The sequence below is a fragment of the Chrysochloris asiatica genome, unplaced genomic scaffold (assembly GCF_000296735.1).
Source record: "Chrysochloris asiatica unplaced genomic scaffold, ChrAsi1.0 scaffold00324, whole genome shotgun sequence".
In the NCBI taxonomy this organism is placed as follows: Eukaryota; Metazoa; Chordata; class Mammalia; order Afrosoricida; family Chrysochloridae; genus Chrysochloris; species Chrysochloris asiatica.
In genome coordinates, this window is record NW_006408842.1 from 219,507 (window position 1) to 237,575 (window position 18,069).

General features: G+C 39.9%; 1 protein-coding gene across 2 annotated transcripts in view; it reads left to right on the forward strand.

Annotated features, from left to right (window-relative positions):
- LOC102835168 (threonine--tRNA ligase, cytoplasmic-like) overlaps nucleotides 1-18,069 on the forward strand; it is a 27,760-nt gene that overhangs the window by 7,068 nt on the left and 2,623 nt on the right. For both annotated transcript variants that reach the window (XM_006875375.1, XM_006875376.1), the window contains 15 exons: nucleotides 1,650-1,840; nucleotides 5,561-5,684; nucleotides 6,810-6,931; nucleotides 7,685-7,802; nucleotides 8,061-8,125; nucleotides 8,210-8,288; nucleotides 9,094-9,240; nucleotides 10,462-10,560; nucleotides 11,697-11,863; nucleotides 13,039-13,201; nucleotides 13,288-13,425; nucleotides 13,877-13,954; nucleotides 14,076-14,176; nucleotides 14,269-14,373; nucleotides 16,278-16,350. In XM_006875375.1, coding sequence (XP_006875437.1) covers nucleotides 1,650-1,840; nucleotides 5,561-5,684; nucleotides 6,810-6,931; nucleotides 7,685-7,802; nucleotides 8,061-8,125; nucleotides 8,210-8,288; nucleotides 9,094-9,240; nucleotides 10,462-10,560; nucleotides 11,697-11,863; nucleotides 13,039-13,201; nucleotides 13,288-13,425; nucleotides 13,877-13,954; nucleotides 14,076-14,176; nucleotides 14,269-14,373; nucleotides 16,278-16,350 — 1,770 coding nt within the window. The remainder of the gene's footprint in view (nucleotides 1-1,649; nucleotides 1,841-5,560; nucleotides 5,685-6,809; nucleotides 6,932-7,684; nucleotides 7,803-8,060; nucleotides 8,126-8,209; nucleotides 8,289-9,093; nucleotides 9,241-10,461; nucleotides 10,561-11,696; nucleotides 11,864-13,038; nucleotides 13,202-13,287; nucleotides 13,426-13,876; nucleotides 13,955-14,075; nucleotides 14,177-14,268; nucleotides 14,374-16,277; nucleotides 16,351-18,069) is intronic.

Genomic DNA, 18,069 nt, shown 5'->3' on the forward strand with positions numbered 1-18,069 from the left:
TAGCGACCCTGTACAGGGTTTCCGAGGCTGTAAATCTTTATGGGAGCAGAAAACCTCATCTTTCTCCCACGGAACAGCTGGTAGTTTTGAACTGCTGACCTTGTGGCTGGCAGCCTGATTCGTAACCACTACGCTACCAGAGCTCCTTAAACTTGCTTTAAGGAGCCTTTTTTTTTGTAAATGTTACAGCTAGGAAACTTGTATGATTTCCATTTACTTAAGGGCAAGCACACAGGTGACTAAATGTGGTATTGGCATAGACTTGCCTACCAATTTCTCATATGTTGGCCCATTCGCCTCAATTGCTCGTTAGAGAAATTATGTATTGTGAGATTTAAAATATCTGAGGAAATAGAAAAATGCAGTGTTTCCTGATTTGTTTTTATACATTCAATATATTAGTAAATGCTGATGTGTCAGAGCTTGAGAATTAGCCTGGGAATAGGAAACAGAGGTACAATCAATCACAAAGCTTATCTCTATAGGGAAGTTTACCTGGGAATCAACACTAGGCGTGTTTTATGTGATCTGTCAGGACCAAAGATTGCAGTGAGATGCCCAAGACCTTTACTCTTCCTCCTCTTCTGTGCCTGCTTCATTTATATGCTTGTTTTGATCCCCCTCTAAGGGCAGTATGCCATCTCTGCATCTCCAGAACTATCACAGACATCTGCTCAATGAATGTTGATATATCAAGTCTGACATCAAGTTCTGACTGGAGGTGCCAGGTAGATTTGGAGATAAAATCAGTAAGCTACCAGAATAGTTCTTTAGGGGGATAGGTGTGCACTCCGACTTCAATGTAAGCAGGGTCAAGTAAGAAACGACTTAGTGTGAGGAGTTCAGACTGCAGCTGTAGAATGACAGGGTCTAAGCTTTCAGTGATGTCATTGGTTCTTCCGCCTTGAGAGTCACTGTGAGTCTGAATTGACCCAACAGAAGTGGGTATGTTTTAGTTACCTAGTACTGCTATAAAAAATACACCTCAGATGGGTGCTTTTAAAGAGCTAAAATTTATTTTCTTTCAGTTCAGGAGGCTGAAAGTCAGAATCCAGGACATGGCTTGGGGGAAGTCCTTCTTTGTGTCAGCTGCTAGTAGTGAGCAGCCTTGGCATTCCTGTGTCTGCTCTTGGTATAACTATGATACTGTTTATAACTTATGACCCACCTGTTCTGGTATGACTTCATTAACGAAATGAAAGAAAACCCCTATTCTCAAACAGGATCACTTTTGCAGATATGAGTTAGGATTTCAGTACATATTTTGGGGGATACCAGTACAATCTATTATACAGTGTTGCTTATAACTGTACTTAGCACTTGGTTAGAAAAGACCTTAAGAGGTTATCTTAAAGTACTTGATATAAATAACAATAGAAATAGTTGTTCATTCTGGGTGTTACAATAAACCAGCTGGATGTTATTATTTATGTGTTTCTACTTTAAAATTTTTCTTACAGATGATACTAAGAGGGCGTTTAATTTTTTCTATATAACTGTCACTTAAGGCCAAATTAAAGTGATGCCTGGTGCCTTCAGCAATCCATCTACCAGAATGATCAGTTACCTTGGCCTTTCCTATTGTCGGCTTATTCCTTTAAAAAGAAAATATGGCCTGATTACTTATGTCTTCATTTGATGTCTTGCAGTTGAACCCTTGGCCTGAATATATTAACACGCGTCTTGAGATGTATAATAAACTGAAAGCGGAGCATGATTCCATTCTGGCAGAAAAAGCAGAAAAAAATAGCAAGCCAATTAAAGTCACTCTCCCTGATGGTAAACAGGTTGATGCGGCATCTTGGAAAACCACGCCTTACCATGTTGCTTGTGGAATTAGGTATAGACTAGTCGACAGTTTCTAATTCAACTTTTTTTGTTATCTTGCCAAATTGTATGTGTGTGTGTATTTATGTTAGTGTTTAAAATTTTAATGTTTATTTCTTTGGGATTTTAAAAACTCAGAATGAAGAGTTTATAATCCAGATTCAAAGTTCATTTCCTGAAGACTCCTAAGTTCTCTTGATCTTATTATTAGCCTTTCTACTTTGATCATAAATGTCACAAACCAAGTATTTTGATTTAATGTGTCTCAGTATTGAAGATAGTAGATCATCTCACCGGGGATGGTTGTTGATGTTGTTAAGTATGACCCATAGCGACTCTGGATAGGGTTTCCAAGGAGCAGCTGGTGAGCTTGAGCCACCTACCTTGTAGTTCAAACGACTTTGCAATCTGGCGCATTAGCCCACAGCGCCACACCAGTTAGGAAACTAATACATGACACCAGGAAAAATGCACTATTTTTATCAGTTCACAAAAGGACCATACCTAATCTTAAAACTTCCTTGCATTGAAAATAAGAAGTTATTTCAGGTAGCTGAGAACTGGATGCATACTTGATAATTAAATAAGCTTACTTATAGATATATTGTGATTAATAAACTGGTGAATTATAAAGAAAGTGACCAAGTTGGGAAATCATAAATTGAAGCGTCTGTCTTCAATCAGGTGTTGACAAAAACTATGGCCATTGCCTGTTTTCATAAGGCCCGTGAGCTAAAACTGTTCTTTATACTTTTAAATGGTTGAAAAAATTAAAACTGAAGAACATTCAACAGAGACCATGTGTGGCTTATAAAATCTGAAATATTTACCATCTAGTCCTTTACAGAGTCCTGGTGTGGCGCTGTGGGCTAATGCGCCAGTCAGCAAAGCCGTTTGAACTACAAGGTTGGTGGTTAAAGCTCACCAGTCGCTCCTTGGAAACCCTATACAGGGTCGCTATGGGTAGAAACTGACTCAATGGTACTTAACAATAACAACAACAGTCCTTTACAACAAAAAAAAAATGCTGACCACTTTCTTAGCATTTTATCTTAAAAGAGTATAAGTAAATATTTACTCGCCAATTGTATATAAAAACAGCAAAGGCCTTTTGGAGGTCGAGATTGCTAGTAGATGTTCTGCATTGTCTTGAAAAGCTGTCTGAGCACATAGTAGTTGCAGCCACACCTAATTTGACAATTTCTTTTCTTTTCTTTTTTTTTTTTTTATGACTTGGTGTTTGTCAGCCTTCTCAAAATTCAGCTCAGTTTCATAGAAATGATAATTCCTTTCTTAAATTTATCTTTTATTAACATATTATACTTAATTGTGCATTGAGTTGAACTTCATGAAACCACCATCTGAATAATCAGAACTGGTTGATGACCATCAGTTTTATATTGTCCACTGCCGTCCATTTGATTCTGACTCATAACGACAGTGGAGGACAGAGTAGATCTGCTCATAGAGTTCCTGAGGCTCTGAATGTTTATGGTAGCACACTGTCTCATTCTCCACAGAGTGGCTGGTGGGTTCAAACTGCTGATCTTTTAGGTTAGCAGCCAAGCTCCTTTTCCACCATGCCACTGTGGCTCCTGAACTTCATAAAGAAAATAACAATGTTTGGTAGCCAATGCAGCTGATTCTGGGTAAGCCCGCTGCTCAGTAGATGAGAGTAGAACCAGATCTGTGAGCCATGGGTCTGCTGTGTGGGCATTGTTGTTATCACTTCCCACTACATTAGTTAGTACTGTCTACAAAGAGAATGGAGATCTCCAGTGAATTTGGCAAGTGCTCTGCCTGCACTCCAATGGAAATCGAAAAGAAAGAATGTCCAGCAAGTTTCCCTGCGAGATCAGACTGGGTAGACCTTTAAATACCCGTTCAGCAGTTCATTTCAAAGATCACTTTGAAAGTCCTACTGATGAAAGAATTCTTCCATTGTCACATAAGGAGATAGTGGCTGTATCGTTACCAAATTCAGGCATCTGACCATCTATAAAAGGACTTTTTCTCTGTACAGTGTGATCTTCCTGATTATATTCTGTTTTTCAAGTGATCGATTGGAAACTGTTTGAGGGAATTGTAAAATTTGAAGTTAACTTTTAGAAGATATTGATGAGCCTTAGTTCTGATCTGCAGTTGGGTGTTTTATGACATTTTTACAAAAATCTGGAATGATTCTTTGTTGTTTAGTGAAAAGTTATCCTATAAAGTCACATGATCAGCAGTGACTATCAGAGGAAAGAATAAAGCAGGTATGAGTAATTGACATTAGAAGGGATTCTTTAAAGTTGTATTTTACTATAAACTGTAAAGTATAGATTATTTTATCCCATGTTTAAAAAATGGGTAAAGAGTGAACCCCAGTGTGTTTGAGGTGTAACTGACATCTCAGGGCACCGTTTGGGACTCTAAGGGAGTCATTTTCCCCACAAAGGGGAAAAAGGAGGTTAGCTTTGCCTTTCAAAGAACAGCTCTGTTACAGATTAAAGTGTAGCGCAGAGGCAGAGATTTTAGACCCCTTTGGAGTCTGAACAGCTTATCTTTGTGGAAAATGTATTTGGAGAAATTAAAAATTAAACCACTAGAATTTGTTATAGCTTGATGCAAAAAAAAAAAAAGAAAAATAGCACCAACCAACCCTCCCAAGACACATGACTCAGCTGCCTCAGTAGTTCATTGCAGTGACCACACGGGACTCAGACACCATACTCACAGTTAGGAGATACACTGAAGAAGCTGACATGTCACCATACAGGATCACTCCAGGCAGGACAGCCTTTCCTTAGCCAACCTCTGCCCAGAAAGTCACAGAGCTCGGATAAGGCTGCTCATAAATGCCCCTGGAGACACCACTTCAGCCCGAAGGCGGTTGGCTCTAGCTCTGTGGGTCAGCGAATCCAGCTTCCTCAATTAAGTCCCTGGAAACACCCCACTCTGCAGGCAAGCCTCCGGCCCATGGTCACTCAGCTTTACTTGCTCCATATGGGTTGGTAGGCTCACTGCTCAATCTCCCGCTCTGTCCCTTGGTTCTGCTGCAGCGGCCTCTCTGCCACTCCTCTGTTGTCACAGCTTTCTGTCCCTGGGCCACAGAGGTTCAATCACTGGGATCTCGTGGTCCAGAGCATACGCTCCACTCCTGGCTCTTTGACGGTAATGAGATCTCTCCTCCTGCTTCTGAGATGACTCATTTTAAACCCACTTTAGAGTCAAACTAATGGTCTTGTCTGTAAGCCTCCACTCAAGTCACAATAAAAAGTTTAAAAATTTTTTAGAAAAAACACACCCACCTTAGAGTTCCAAGTTTCTACAACCACTGAACTCTTAACAGTCACAACTGAATCATATCATCCTATCAGCATCTTCTCCCACCTTTTCGTAACCACATCAGCAGAGCAAAAATGTCATTTGGTGGGAGTTAGAAAGACTATGAAGTAACTCACCGCATCGCACTTGTTTATTATTTACCATGTTTGATTAAATAAGAAGCATTAAATGTCAAATATTATTAGTGTTCTGACTTGTTAGGATCTTCCAGTTACAGTCTTTGGTAAATTTGGGGATGACTTACTGCTTTTTCCAATTCAGTGTACTAATGTCCATAGTGTTAACATGTAGTGTGTATGGTGTTGATTTATTTTCCTATTCTTGGTCTTACATTATATATTGTGCTGCAAAAGATTCTTCTTTAGATTCTCAGGTTTTAATACATATGTGTATATTTTTAAAGTCAAGGCCTGGCTGACAACACTGTTATTGCTAAAGTGAACAAAGCTGTTTGGGACCTAGACCGCCCTCTGGAAGAAGATTGTACCTTGGAGCTTCTCAAGTTTGAAGATGAGGAAGCTCAAGCAGTAAGAGTTTACATATTGTCCATTGAATTTCAGCTTACAGAGTCAGCCTTTTCAATCTTCTGCAGCCTTTGATGTCTCACAGTCGTATTTGGAATCTTGATTTCAAAATTCATTTTCACCCTCCATTTAGGGAGCATAATAAAAGTACGAGGGAGCTTCAAAAAGTTTGTGGAAAAATTGAATTAAAAGATAATGAATTTTTTCCACAACTTCTTTGAAGCTATCTTGTAAGTGCTTTTTAAAACACTTATGAGATCAACTTACATTAAAAAGTTAAGAGGTAAAGATGAATAAATTTGTTTAAATGACTTGATATTTCAGTGGGGGAAATGCTATGAAAATTTTATTAAAAATTGTTTAAGCAGTTAAAAGCTGCTTTCTATCCTGTATCCATCAACACTTGAGCAAAATACGTAAGTTCAAGTAAATTTGAACATTACTTAAAGTACTCCCCATTGAATAGATTGCATCTTTTTTCCCCATCTTATTCTGTGAATTTGTTGAAAGTACACTATAGGATACTTGCATTTGATGGTAAGGTTTTCTTTGTATGTATCCATGATGAGGAAATAAGGATTTTGTCTCAAATGATGGTGTTTTACTTAAATAATGGGGATCAATGGTTTTCAAGTGTATTCTGAAGTCAGTAACTTTTTTATACCATATTTTTACTTTAATAATAAATCTTAGACATCTGAAGGATGACCATGTAAAACTAAGTCCTACCAATGATTTCATTGCCCATGCTTGTACTTGGGTTTTATAATTGTGTTGTGGTCAAGTTGTATCGTTTTAATTGTTGTTGACCAATATTGTGAAAATAGAAGTAGTTCTAAAGTGATGCTCCAGGATCAACTGAAGTCCGGGTGAGAGCAGTGCTGACCCATGTCAGTAAGATAGCCACACTGTGGTGGGAATTACGGAACAAATCTCCGACCCAATTTAGGCACTGAAATATTTTTAAAATTTTGATTTTGAATAGAATCACCCAGCTTATTATATAAATTTAGATTTTTACGTATCATGTTTGTTCATAATAATTTTATCTTGCACGTGAAAATCACCATATGCGTTTATAACTTTTATGCCCAGATATAAACAGTCTTATTTGTCTTGGCTTTCCAGGTCTATTGGCATTCTAGTGCTCACATCATGGGTGAAGCCATGGAACGAGTCTATGGAGGATGCTTGTGTTATGGACCACCCATAGAAAATGGGTTCTATTATGACATGTACCTTGAAGAAGGGTAAGTTAAGTAACTGGGTAAAGAAAAATAAGGTCTGTATTACTGCCAGTGCACTGTAATTAAATTATTTTAAAAGCATTCTTAGTAAAGGAGACATTATTTTAAATGTATTGCTTATTCATCATTACCAAGTATGCCAACTGTCAAACCTTTTGACATAAGATAGTTTACTCATGAGGTTGTAAAGGCTAGAATGCTCCTCAGCCGGGCAGGAGAGACAGACATGCTGGGCTTTGTGGGGAGCAGTGGTCTAGATCAATAGAGGAGTCCTAAGGTAGGTTGGGAAATAAAATGAAGCTGGTCCTCCTCCCTCCTTTACACCCAGCTCCGGTGATAGTAAGGAACTCTGGTACAATAGTAGTTACTAGCTGGGCTGCTAACCTCACAGTCAGTAGTTCGAAACTACCAGCTGTTCCGCGGGAGAAAGATGAGGCTTTCTGCTCCCGTAAAGATTTACAGCCTCGGAAACTCTGTACAGGGTCGCTATGAGTCAGAACTGACTCCACAGCACATAACAACAACAACAACAACGATGGTGATAGTTGTGGGTATGGGGTCGTTAATGAAAAAGCCTTCCATGATGGCCAAAGGCAGAAGCCACTGGAAATATAAAATAATTTATAAACATTGTGTTTTAAAACTCTAGTGTATAATGCAAAAGTCTTAATTTTTTATGCTAGAACTCTTGAAGTATCCCTCCAAACTGCAGTGTGATTAGAATGGAATCACAGAGTTTACTTTGTTCTCTTTCAGAGGTGTGTCCAGCAATGATTTTTCATCTCTGGAGACTTTATGTAAGAAAATTATTAAGGAAAAGCAAGCTTTTGAAAGATTGGAAGTTACAAAAGAAACTTTACTAGAAATGTTTAAGGTAACTGAACCATAACAGATAGCCTTAACTTTTATGTCATTACTTGATGTTGTACTGCTGAGGTTTAGTGTACTAAGTTGAAACCTACATTGTTCATTAGAAAAATAGATCCATGTATTTTAGAAATAGTGAAATATTTATTTTCATAAAATGCTCTGATAAGATATACTTGATGAATATGAATTGTGTTTGAGTTACATTACTTAGAAGTAAATTAAAAGAGCGTATTTTTAAAAAAACCATTTTGATTGTTTTCAGTATAACAAATTCAAATGCCGGATATTGAATGAAAAAGTGACTACTCCAACCACCACTGTCTATAGGTGAGAATAGCTAATGCCGTTAAATGCAGCTGTCGAGTGTGCTATCTTAAGTCATCTTTAACATTGCTTTTGTTTTATCTTTAGGTGTGGCCCTTTGATAGATCTCTGCCGCGGTCCTCATGTCAGACACACTGGCAAAATTAAGACTTTAAAAATACACAAAGTAAGTGATAAACCTGAAGACTCTATAAACATATTTGTCTAAGCGATAAACCTGCAGACTCCATAAACATATTTGTCTAGCATAGATATGTGTTTAAATTTTGATCGATAAGAATCGCTTTTCTACCATTTTTCTCAGTGTTTTTTTTTTGCATTTGTAAGGAGGACGTCTTTCCTCTTGCTGTCTTCTCACTGATGCTCTTTGGCATCAATGCTTTATAACCCAAGTTGTCTCAAGGGATGATTGACTCAACAGATGCCACCAGAGCACGTGGCAATGGAGCTTGGGGTTCCCAAAGTCAGACAAACAGGCAGGGCCATGGAGGCCCTACAAACTGTGAGAGTCCTTCAGGGAGTGTGCGTTTTGACCTTCTGTGTGTCGAAACCAGTCATTACCTGAGGTGTTCTTTCTAACAAACTGTGTACTAGTCCATAAACCTTGGGTAAGTGATTATTATAATGCACTTTAACAGGAGCCTTGTGAATCATTTTGAGTTACTTATGGGTTTGTTTTCCATTTTTGTTTAACTGTTGTTGTGAGAGAGAACCAAGCAGTCAGAATAATTAACATTTGTGGAACTGTGGTCTGAGAAGGGGTGGACATCTGTGAGGGAAGAAAGCAGCTAGTTTTGTGCTCTGGAGTGAGCGCCACTGCTCTGGCTAAATGTTGACTAAGCATACTTTTCATGTCATTTCTCTAATTATAAGAATGAATGTGAATGTGACACATAAAGCGACTCTGAGAAATAACATTTGATCTAAAGTACAGATATGTATGTCGTCTTATGGTTAATTTTTGTTTTCAGAATTCCTCCACATATTGGGAAGGCAAAGCGGATATGGAGACTCTCCAGAGAATTTATGGCATTTCATTCCCTGATCCTAAAATGCTGAAAGAGTGGGAGAAGTTCCAAGAGGAAGCTAGAAACCGAGATCATCGGAAGATTGGGAGGGTATGTTAAAGAGCAGTGGTGTCTTGACTTGAGTTTCTGTTGTTTCATTGACATTTGAAATTGAGCTGTAGTCAGTACTGGGAATATTCCCGTGTATTGGTTTCACTTTTGAAGCGATACTGTGGCTTTCCAGTAACTATGACACTGTGTCTAGTGTGAGTGTCAAGTACTTACTGAGTGTACACACTTTCTTTCTGGAAGGTTCTCAAAATATTTTAAGTCTTTTGACTACTTCTAATTAAGAACAAATACGATCTCTCATTTTCTGTAAAAGAAGCCTGTTTTTGTTGTGCGCCATTGAGGTGGTTCCGGCTCCTAGTGACCTTGTATACCAACCTTGCGGTTAGCAGTCCAGTGCTTATCCTACAGCGCCTCACCGGAACGTAGCAGCACTTTATGGAGTTGTGAGATCCTTTGGAAATCATTCCATTTCACAGATTTATTTGAAAGATAAGGACAGATTGTTTTACTTGTTGCCCAAGGTGACACAGTGAGTCACTGATGGAGTAGGTGACACAGTGAGTCACTGATGGAGTTGTGTGTTCTAAATTGGAAGTTGTTTTGGATAAGAACACTTCTTCCTCCAGTACTGTTCATTGTGGCCAGGGCTCCTCAGCCTTTGGCCTGGGATGCTACAGCAGGAAGCAGCATCTGCTGGCCTGCCTCCTTGACTGCCTCTGAGGTTGTTTATTGTGAAGTGCTGTCGAGTCAATTCCGACCCATAGCGACCCTGTATAGGATTTCCAAGGAGCAGCTGGTGAGCTTGAACCACAACCTTGCAGTTCAAACGACTTTGCAGTCTGTCGCATTAGCCCACAATGCCACACCAGGACTCTGATACGTTCCGGCAATAAGGAAGCAGCTGGTGTGGCCCCTCCCTGAGACTTGTGGACATTTCATGAAGGAGCGATGGGCAGAGAGTTAGGTGGGAGTAGCAAGAAGCTGTTGTCGGTGAGCTTTTGGAAGCCCCTTGTATGTTTCCTTCATCATGACCCATGTCATGTGTTGCCGAGTCGGTTCCAACTCATAGCGGTTTCATCCGCCCATCTTGAGGTTCAAAGCAACCTTGTAGTCGAGTGCTTATTCTACAGCACCACAGCAGGAACCAGGCATGGCACTAGTTAAAGTATAGGCTATCATGACCGTATTCTAAGCTCAAGAACTCTAATGTTTATGTTATATCATTTATGAACTTAAAATCTCTGCTCTTCTTTTACCCAGGACCAAGAACTATATTTCTTCCATGAACTCAGCCCTGGAAGTTGCTTTTTCCTGCCAAAGGGAGCCTACATTTATAATACACTTATTGAATTTATCAGGGTAAACCATGTTCATTTTTTCTTTTGAAGATTTTGACTATAAAATGATTTTATTAAATAAGATCTGCTAAAACAATCTTATGCTTGAACAGAAACATGTAAAATAATAAACAGTAGAAATCTACCATCTGAAAATGTTTACAAGATTAGTTCTCGCTAATAACTGCACTAGAGCAAGCTGGTCAACTTTGAGTGGGACCTTTGCTTTGTGTCTGACTTTTTTTTATTTTTATTTTCCTGGAAAAGATACTCTACATTGTTCCCTCCCCCCGCTTTTTTTAGCCCCATTTTAAATTATGGAGCTGTTTAAGTATATGTTTAAGTGCTGATTACAACTCACAGCGACCCTGTATAAGATTTTTGAGTAGCAACTGGTGTATTTGAACCAGCGACCTTATGGTTAGCAGTTCTGTGCTTATCCTCCAGTGCCACACCAGGACTCCAAGTTTAAGTAGAGAGAATAATCTAACTAATATCTCCGTGTACTCATCATCCAGATAAAACCAGTATTTACATTGTGCTATATTGGTTTCTGGGTTTTTGTTAAAGAAACAAAAGCATGATGCATAAAGTGGGAAGCCCAAGCCCCTTTTGGGACCCTTTTCTGATCCTTTTTGTCCATGTTATTTTGTGTGCCTTACATTTCTGTACATGGAGTCTCATCATATATTAATGTGCATTGTGATTTTTTTTGTTTATTTGTTGTTGTTGTTGTTGTTGTTAAGTGCCATCGAGTCAGTTCTGACCCATAGCGACCCTGTATAGGGCTTCCGAAAAGCAGCTGGTGAACTTGAACCGCCGACCTTGCAGTACAAAGGGCTTTCCAGGCTGGCGCATTAGCCCATAGCGTCCATTTTTACTGCTTGTTGTTTTATAACCACACAGTGCGCCCATTCCTTCAGTGATGGGTATGGATGTAATTTCCGGTTGTCATATAAAAGGCTAATGCTGCAATTAGCACCCTTTTTAAAAGCCTCTTTGGTACATATGCACGAATTCCCTCTTAGGTTTGTGACACCAACTAGAATTTCTGTTTCCTAGCATATGTGTGCCTTGAACTTGATAGTATAAAACTGCTGTTCACAGTTTTACTCCCACCTATACCTGTGTTCTGTCTGTCTATTTTCTTTCTAACAGAGTGAATACAGGAAGCGAGGATTCCAGGAGGTAGTTACCCCAAACATTTATAACAGTCGACTCTGGGTGACCTCCGGCCACTGGCAGCACTATAGTGAGAACATGTTCTCCTTTGAGGTGGAGAAGGAACTGTTTGCTCTGAAGCCCATGAACTGCCCAGGACACTGGTAATTAGCAGCTCTGCGTTCTGTGCAGGATTTCCCTATAATACAATTGGCTCTTTATCACATTCCCTCCCTGGAAAAGTGTTTGTTAAGATTAAATTTTGCACAAGGAAAGAATTTAAATGCAATATTATTGTGCTACAGTGTCTTCCTTGCCCATTTGGATTCCAGCACTGTAGACATTCAGGAGGATCTGAAGTTGTAACAGTGAACAAGACAGAATGTAAAATGGCAATACAGAATCTGGGCCGTAGCAAATTCTCTCAGTTTTTCTTAAGCATAACTGGATTACTGCTAACAAATCGACATTTTTGGGAAAGTTTGCCTTGAGGCTGCTCCACTTTTCATCTTTCATGGAGGTTGGGTAGAAACCAACTTGGAGACTCCTCAGGGTGAGCTGTGGATGCAGGTAGCCCAAGCCTGTCCCCAGAGCAGCGAGCATCCATAGCTCCAGGCAAGGATTCAAGGGCAAAGGAGGCAGGAGAAACCAGGGAATCTCCATGAGGAATCTGGTGGGTGTAGGCTAGCAGCCTCTGAATCTGTTCTTAATTTTCTCAAATTCGTTAAAGCATCTTGAGCCTAAAAAGGAATAGAAGCAATTATGAGAGTGATAAGAAAGCACATTTAACTTTAGTTATTAGTGTAGAAATGATTTGTATATGACTAAGGTTTTTGAAAGTATGACCCTTAAAAGCAGTCCTTTGTTGTTGTTGTAAAGTACCGTCGAGTCAATTCCGACCCATAGCAACCCTGTAAGAGTTTCCGAGGAGCAGCTGGTGAGCTTGAATCGCCAACCTTGCAGTTCAAACAGACATGCAGTCTGACGCATTAACCCACAGAGCCACAAATGATTTGTATGTGACTAAGGTTTTTGAAAGTATGACCCTTAAAAAGCAGTCCTTAGAGTAATGTAAATGTTGAGTATAGGGACGTGACTTCAGGCTTATGGGAATAAATTTCTTATTCTAAACTATAGCTGGCTGTATGACAATTTACTCACTTTTTATTTATCCATGTGTGAAACTGCTATATGAACACCAGAATTTGAGATGGGTTGCAGGCTTAGATAACTAGAAGCATTGGTTGTTTTTTTTTTTTTTTTTTTGACAGCTTTTTGTATAATTAAATGTAATATTCTGGTGAAATTACATCTCTGGATTTTCTTCTTCTTTCTTCAGCCTCATGTTTGACCACCGACCAAGGTCTTGGAGAGAGCTGCCACTTCGGTTAGCCGACTTTGGGGTGCTTCACAGGAACGAGCTGTCAGGAGCTCTCACCGGACTCACCCGAGTGCGAAGGTTCCAGCAGGACGATGCTCACATCTTCTGTGCCATGGAGCAGGTAGGAGATGCTGCACAATCAAATCCTGTAAAAGCAGTGCCAGCAAAGTCCAAGAAATAACCACCATTTCCTTCTGTTGTTTAAAGATTGAGGATGAAATCAAAGGTTGTTTGGATTTTCTACGCACCGTGTATGGTGTATTTGGATTTTCTTTTAAACTGAACCTTTCTACTCGCCCAGAAAAATTCCTTGGAGATATTGAAGTATGGAATCAAGCTGAGAAAGTAAGTGGTGTTTTTCATTGTGTTTGAATACTCTCAGACTGAAATTTACTTGTAAAAAGTTGTCAGAAAGCCAGACCTTTGACACATATTAAAGCAAAAGAAAATTAGCGATGGTTCATTGGTTTGAGGAAGCAAGTTTTTTTTCTGTGAATATGGATTTGGATTAAAGTTTTTTTTAAGTTATATAAAGCCAATAACTATAAAAGGGATTTGTGAGCATACTGTATGTTTATGCAAATAATGTGCACATACGTATAACGCACATAGGAAATACATATGAGGGGGTGGCACCACTTGCAAACACTTGCATATTATTTGCTTAACAGTGTGGTATGTGTAAGTAGGTAAAATGATAAATGTGACCTGTCAAAGCTTTATTTAACTCAGTTTAGGCTAGAAGAAGGATGTTGCAGATGAACTGAAAATAACCATCATTTTGCTTTATCCGTAGCAACTGGAAAACAGCCTAAATGAATTCGGTGAAAAGTGGGAGTTGAACCCTGGTGATGGAGCTTTCTACGGCCCAAAGGTCAGGACTAAAGTATATCAGGCTCTGGGCTGATGAGCTTGTCATTTACTGGTGAAGTAGAAATTACTTTAAAATCAGTTTTTAAAACTCCACTTTAAGGTAGCCTCCTCTTGTTTCTCAGATCGACATACAGATTAAAGATGCAATTGGGCGATACCACCAGTGTGCAACAATCCAGCTGGATTTTCAGTTGCCCATCAGATTTAATCTTACTTTTGTAAGGTGAGTTTCTGAGTCTACTCTGAACATTTTTCTCCAAGGATGTAAGGGGAAAAGATTTAATAAAGCGAAGCAAATGTTTTGTTTCTTTATAGCCATGATGGTGATGATAAGAAAAGGCCAGTAATTGTTCATCGAGCCATCCTGGGGTCAGTGGAAAGAATGATTGCTATTCTCACGGAGAACTATGGAGGCAAATGGTAACGTCTGTCACTGTTTGGGTTTTGTCTGGGCAGTGGGCATTGGTTGGAACAGCTGTGTACTTTAGTTCTGAGATGGATACGGATAATGGTTCTAATGGCTCCCTTCCACTTCGGACAGGTGTTCACTCTAGCATAAGGAATGCGAATCTAAGCCTAAAGTTTTGAGCTGGAAGAATATTTTCATTAGTAATATTCTTTACTTCATGACTTGATTTGTTTGGTTGCTATGTAATTTTTTTATGAGTTAAGAAGAAGCATATTTATTACTCTGATTGCTTTTGAAGTTCATTTAGTTTTGTTTGGTGATTTACAAGGTTGGTGGTTCAAACCCACCAGCTACTTCTCAGAAAACCCTATACAGGGTAGCTATGAGTCAGGTCCAATTCCTATCTAAGTACACTAGTAGTCTTTTGACTTCCCTGGTTCATGTGCCAGATCCCAATGGGCAAGTATTTTGACATCCATTAGAACATGGGTGGGGAACGTCTGGCCCGTGGCCTGTATCAGGTCTGAAAAATCATTTGGTCTGGCCCTGCCAAGGCAACTGCAGTTCCAGCTGTCACATCGTTGTTGTTGTTAATTGCCGTCAAGTTGGTTCTGACCCATAGCAACCCTGTACAGGGTTTCCGAGGCTGGAAATCTTTAGGGGAGCAGAAAGCCTCATCATTCTCTCACAGAACTGCTGGTAGTTTCGAACTGCTGACCGTGAGGTTAGCAGCCCAACTCGTAACCACTACGTTACCAGAGCTCCTTGGCCGTCACATTGTTGTTATTATGTGCCATGGAGTTGGTTCTGACTCATAGCGACCCTGTACAGGGTTTCCGAGGCTGTAAATCTTTACGGGAACAGAAAGCCTCATCTTTCTCCCGTGGAACAGCTGGTAGTTTCGAACTGCTGACCTTGCAGTTCACAGCCCGATTCGTAACCACTACGCTACCAGAGCTCCTTAGGGACGAGTTAATTAAATGTATGACTCGTGAATGGCAGCACAGTTCACCTGAAATAATATAACGGGAGAAGTGTAATGGGATCATTTTTTATAAATAGTGTAAATGCACTTGTTTTTAAATTCCATCACTTTTATTAGTTACAGTTTGCTGAATCCCCCGCCCCATGAAGAATAAGTATAGAGTGTTGTTGTTAATGTCGTCAAGTGGATTCCGACTCATAGTGACCACAAGTAGTTTCCAAAGAGCTGCTGGTGGGTTTGAACCACAACTCTGCGGTTAGTAGTCCAGGGGTTAACTTACCCTTGGGCAAGGAAGATACTGTAATGCCAGTGATTAATTATTCAAGAGTATCTTATACTTGGAGTCCTGGTGTGGCACTGTAGGATACGTGCAGGTCCTCAAGGTCAGTGGCTCAAAGTCATCAGCTGCTCCCTGGAAACCTTATACAAAGTCGCTGTGAGTCAGAACCGACTTAACAGCACTTAGCAATAACAACAACTGTCGTGTGGTGCTGTAGGAGAGGATCAGCACTGGACTTTGAACCACAAAGTTGGCAGTTCAAACCCACCGCTGTGAGTTGGAACCAACTCGACAGCACTTGAACAACAACAACAAAAGTGTAGTTATTTAATCTTATTTTTTTAACCCCTTGCATCCAGGACTCGGCGATTAGAAATGTGTGAGAGTGTAAACCCTCTCCTCACTTTCCTTTGCAATCTGTGTGGCAAGATAATCGTAGTGACAGATTGGTATGAGTTAGGGTTAGTTTTTTACTTTTGAATTTAACCCCCTTAGTATTCTTTGGATATTGGGGGAGAAAAAGCTTGACTTTTTAAAACTAGCCCCTTTATGTTTCAGGAAAAGATAAAAGAAGAGACTAAGAAATGTGTTGTCCCTGTGTAAGGATGATGCCCAAATTCACATAAAATACTTTTCGTTTTCTCCTAAAGGCCTCTCTGGCTGTCTCCTCGCCAGGTAATGGTAGTTCCTGTGGGGCCCACGTGTGATGAATATGCCCAAAAGGTAATCCTTAATTTTGATTTTTCATTAAAGTGGTTATCATTTCAAATATAAGCCGTACATTCTTGCCAAATCAGGTTGCTTGGATGTGGAGAAATGTTGCTGTTTTCATTCTGTGTTTGATCTGACTTCCCGTGAGTTCTGGGAGGTGGGCTGGGGTGGTTCTGTGTAGCAGGAATGTTACGGCACCTGGGTCTGCAGAAGGAGGCCGGTAAGCACTGCTCATGCCTCGGAGTGAGAGTTACGCCTGCAGGAGAGATGGAAAGGAATTCCAGCCTCTGACTCTTGACTCCTTGTTTGGGTTAATGGCCATTTGCAAGGAAACTGCTTTTTTGTGTTTGTTTGTTGTTTAATGCATTCTACCTTTGGGTTTAGAGAGGAACTGTGCAGGAAGTACAGACCAGATATCAAGCCCACTGCGCCAAGTCCCTTCCAACTCAGAGTCACCCTCTGAGACAGAGTAGAGTGGCCCCAGAGAGTTTCCAAGACGGAAACAGAGCATCACATCGCTCCCCACAGAGTAGCTGGTGGGCTGAGCCTTCTGGTTAGCAGCCAAGAGCTTTACCACTGGGTGGTCGGAGCTCATGGGAGACTAAAGAGTTCCCTTGTTCCAACCACTCAGCCTGCCATTTTCCTTAGTAACAGACTGCATCCAGGTGGTCCTTCAGTTAGAATTGATGGATCCATATTGCTACATATTAACATAAAGAGCCCTTCATTATTAACTCAAATCCATAGTTTACATTGTTGTAGTTATTAAATGTCGTCGAGTTGGTTCCAGCTCATAGTGACCCTGTATAGGGTTCTTGAGGAGCTGCTGGTGGGTTTGAACTGCCAACCTTGTGGATCAAAGTCCAGTGCTGATCCTATAGCACCACACCAGGAGTCCATCGTTTACATGAGAGTTCACAATTTGTGTTACAGTCGTGTGGGTTTTGACAAATGCTTAGCGTCATAGGTCACACACACCAAATGGCTTCATTGCCCTGAAATCACCATTTGCATCACCTGTCTGTCCTCTCCACCTTACCCCTGGACCCATGAGATCTTTGCCATCTCTACAGTTTAGCCTTTTCCAGACTGTCGTATCATTGGAATCATACAGCACAAGACTTGTCAGACTTGCTTCTTTCACTTAGTAGCATGTACTTCGGTTTCTTCATGGTTTTGTGTGCCTTGATAGCTAATTTCTTTTTATGACTAAATAATTAATACTGAATTTTATTTATCCATTCAACTTTTGAAAGGGCATCTCAGTTGCTTCCACTTTGGGACAATTATCAACAAAGCCACCACACACATTCCTGTGCAGGTCCTCAGTACCCAGGGAACAGCATTTCAGCTAGCGCTTTATGAGAACAGAAAGAACTTTTTTTCTTATTCCTCAATCATTAATTTGGTCTGATCTAAATCACTTTTTAAATTTAAATTGTTGTTATTCTATTTTAAAACTACATTAATTCATGCCTATGAGAACCTAAGAAAGGGGAAACTTTCTCACTTAGAAATTAGTATTTACTCAATTGAGAAACATTTTCTTACAGCATTATCTGAGGTTCATGTGAAATCACAGATAAATAAAAATAATTCTTTTAGATATTTTATCAAAGGAAATTGTTTGGTAGATGGGTGGAAATTTTAACCTAGCTTAGACTATTCAGGAGCAGCCAGTCCCTGGAGAAATACATCATGCTGGGTAAAGCAGAGGGTCAGTGGGCAAGA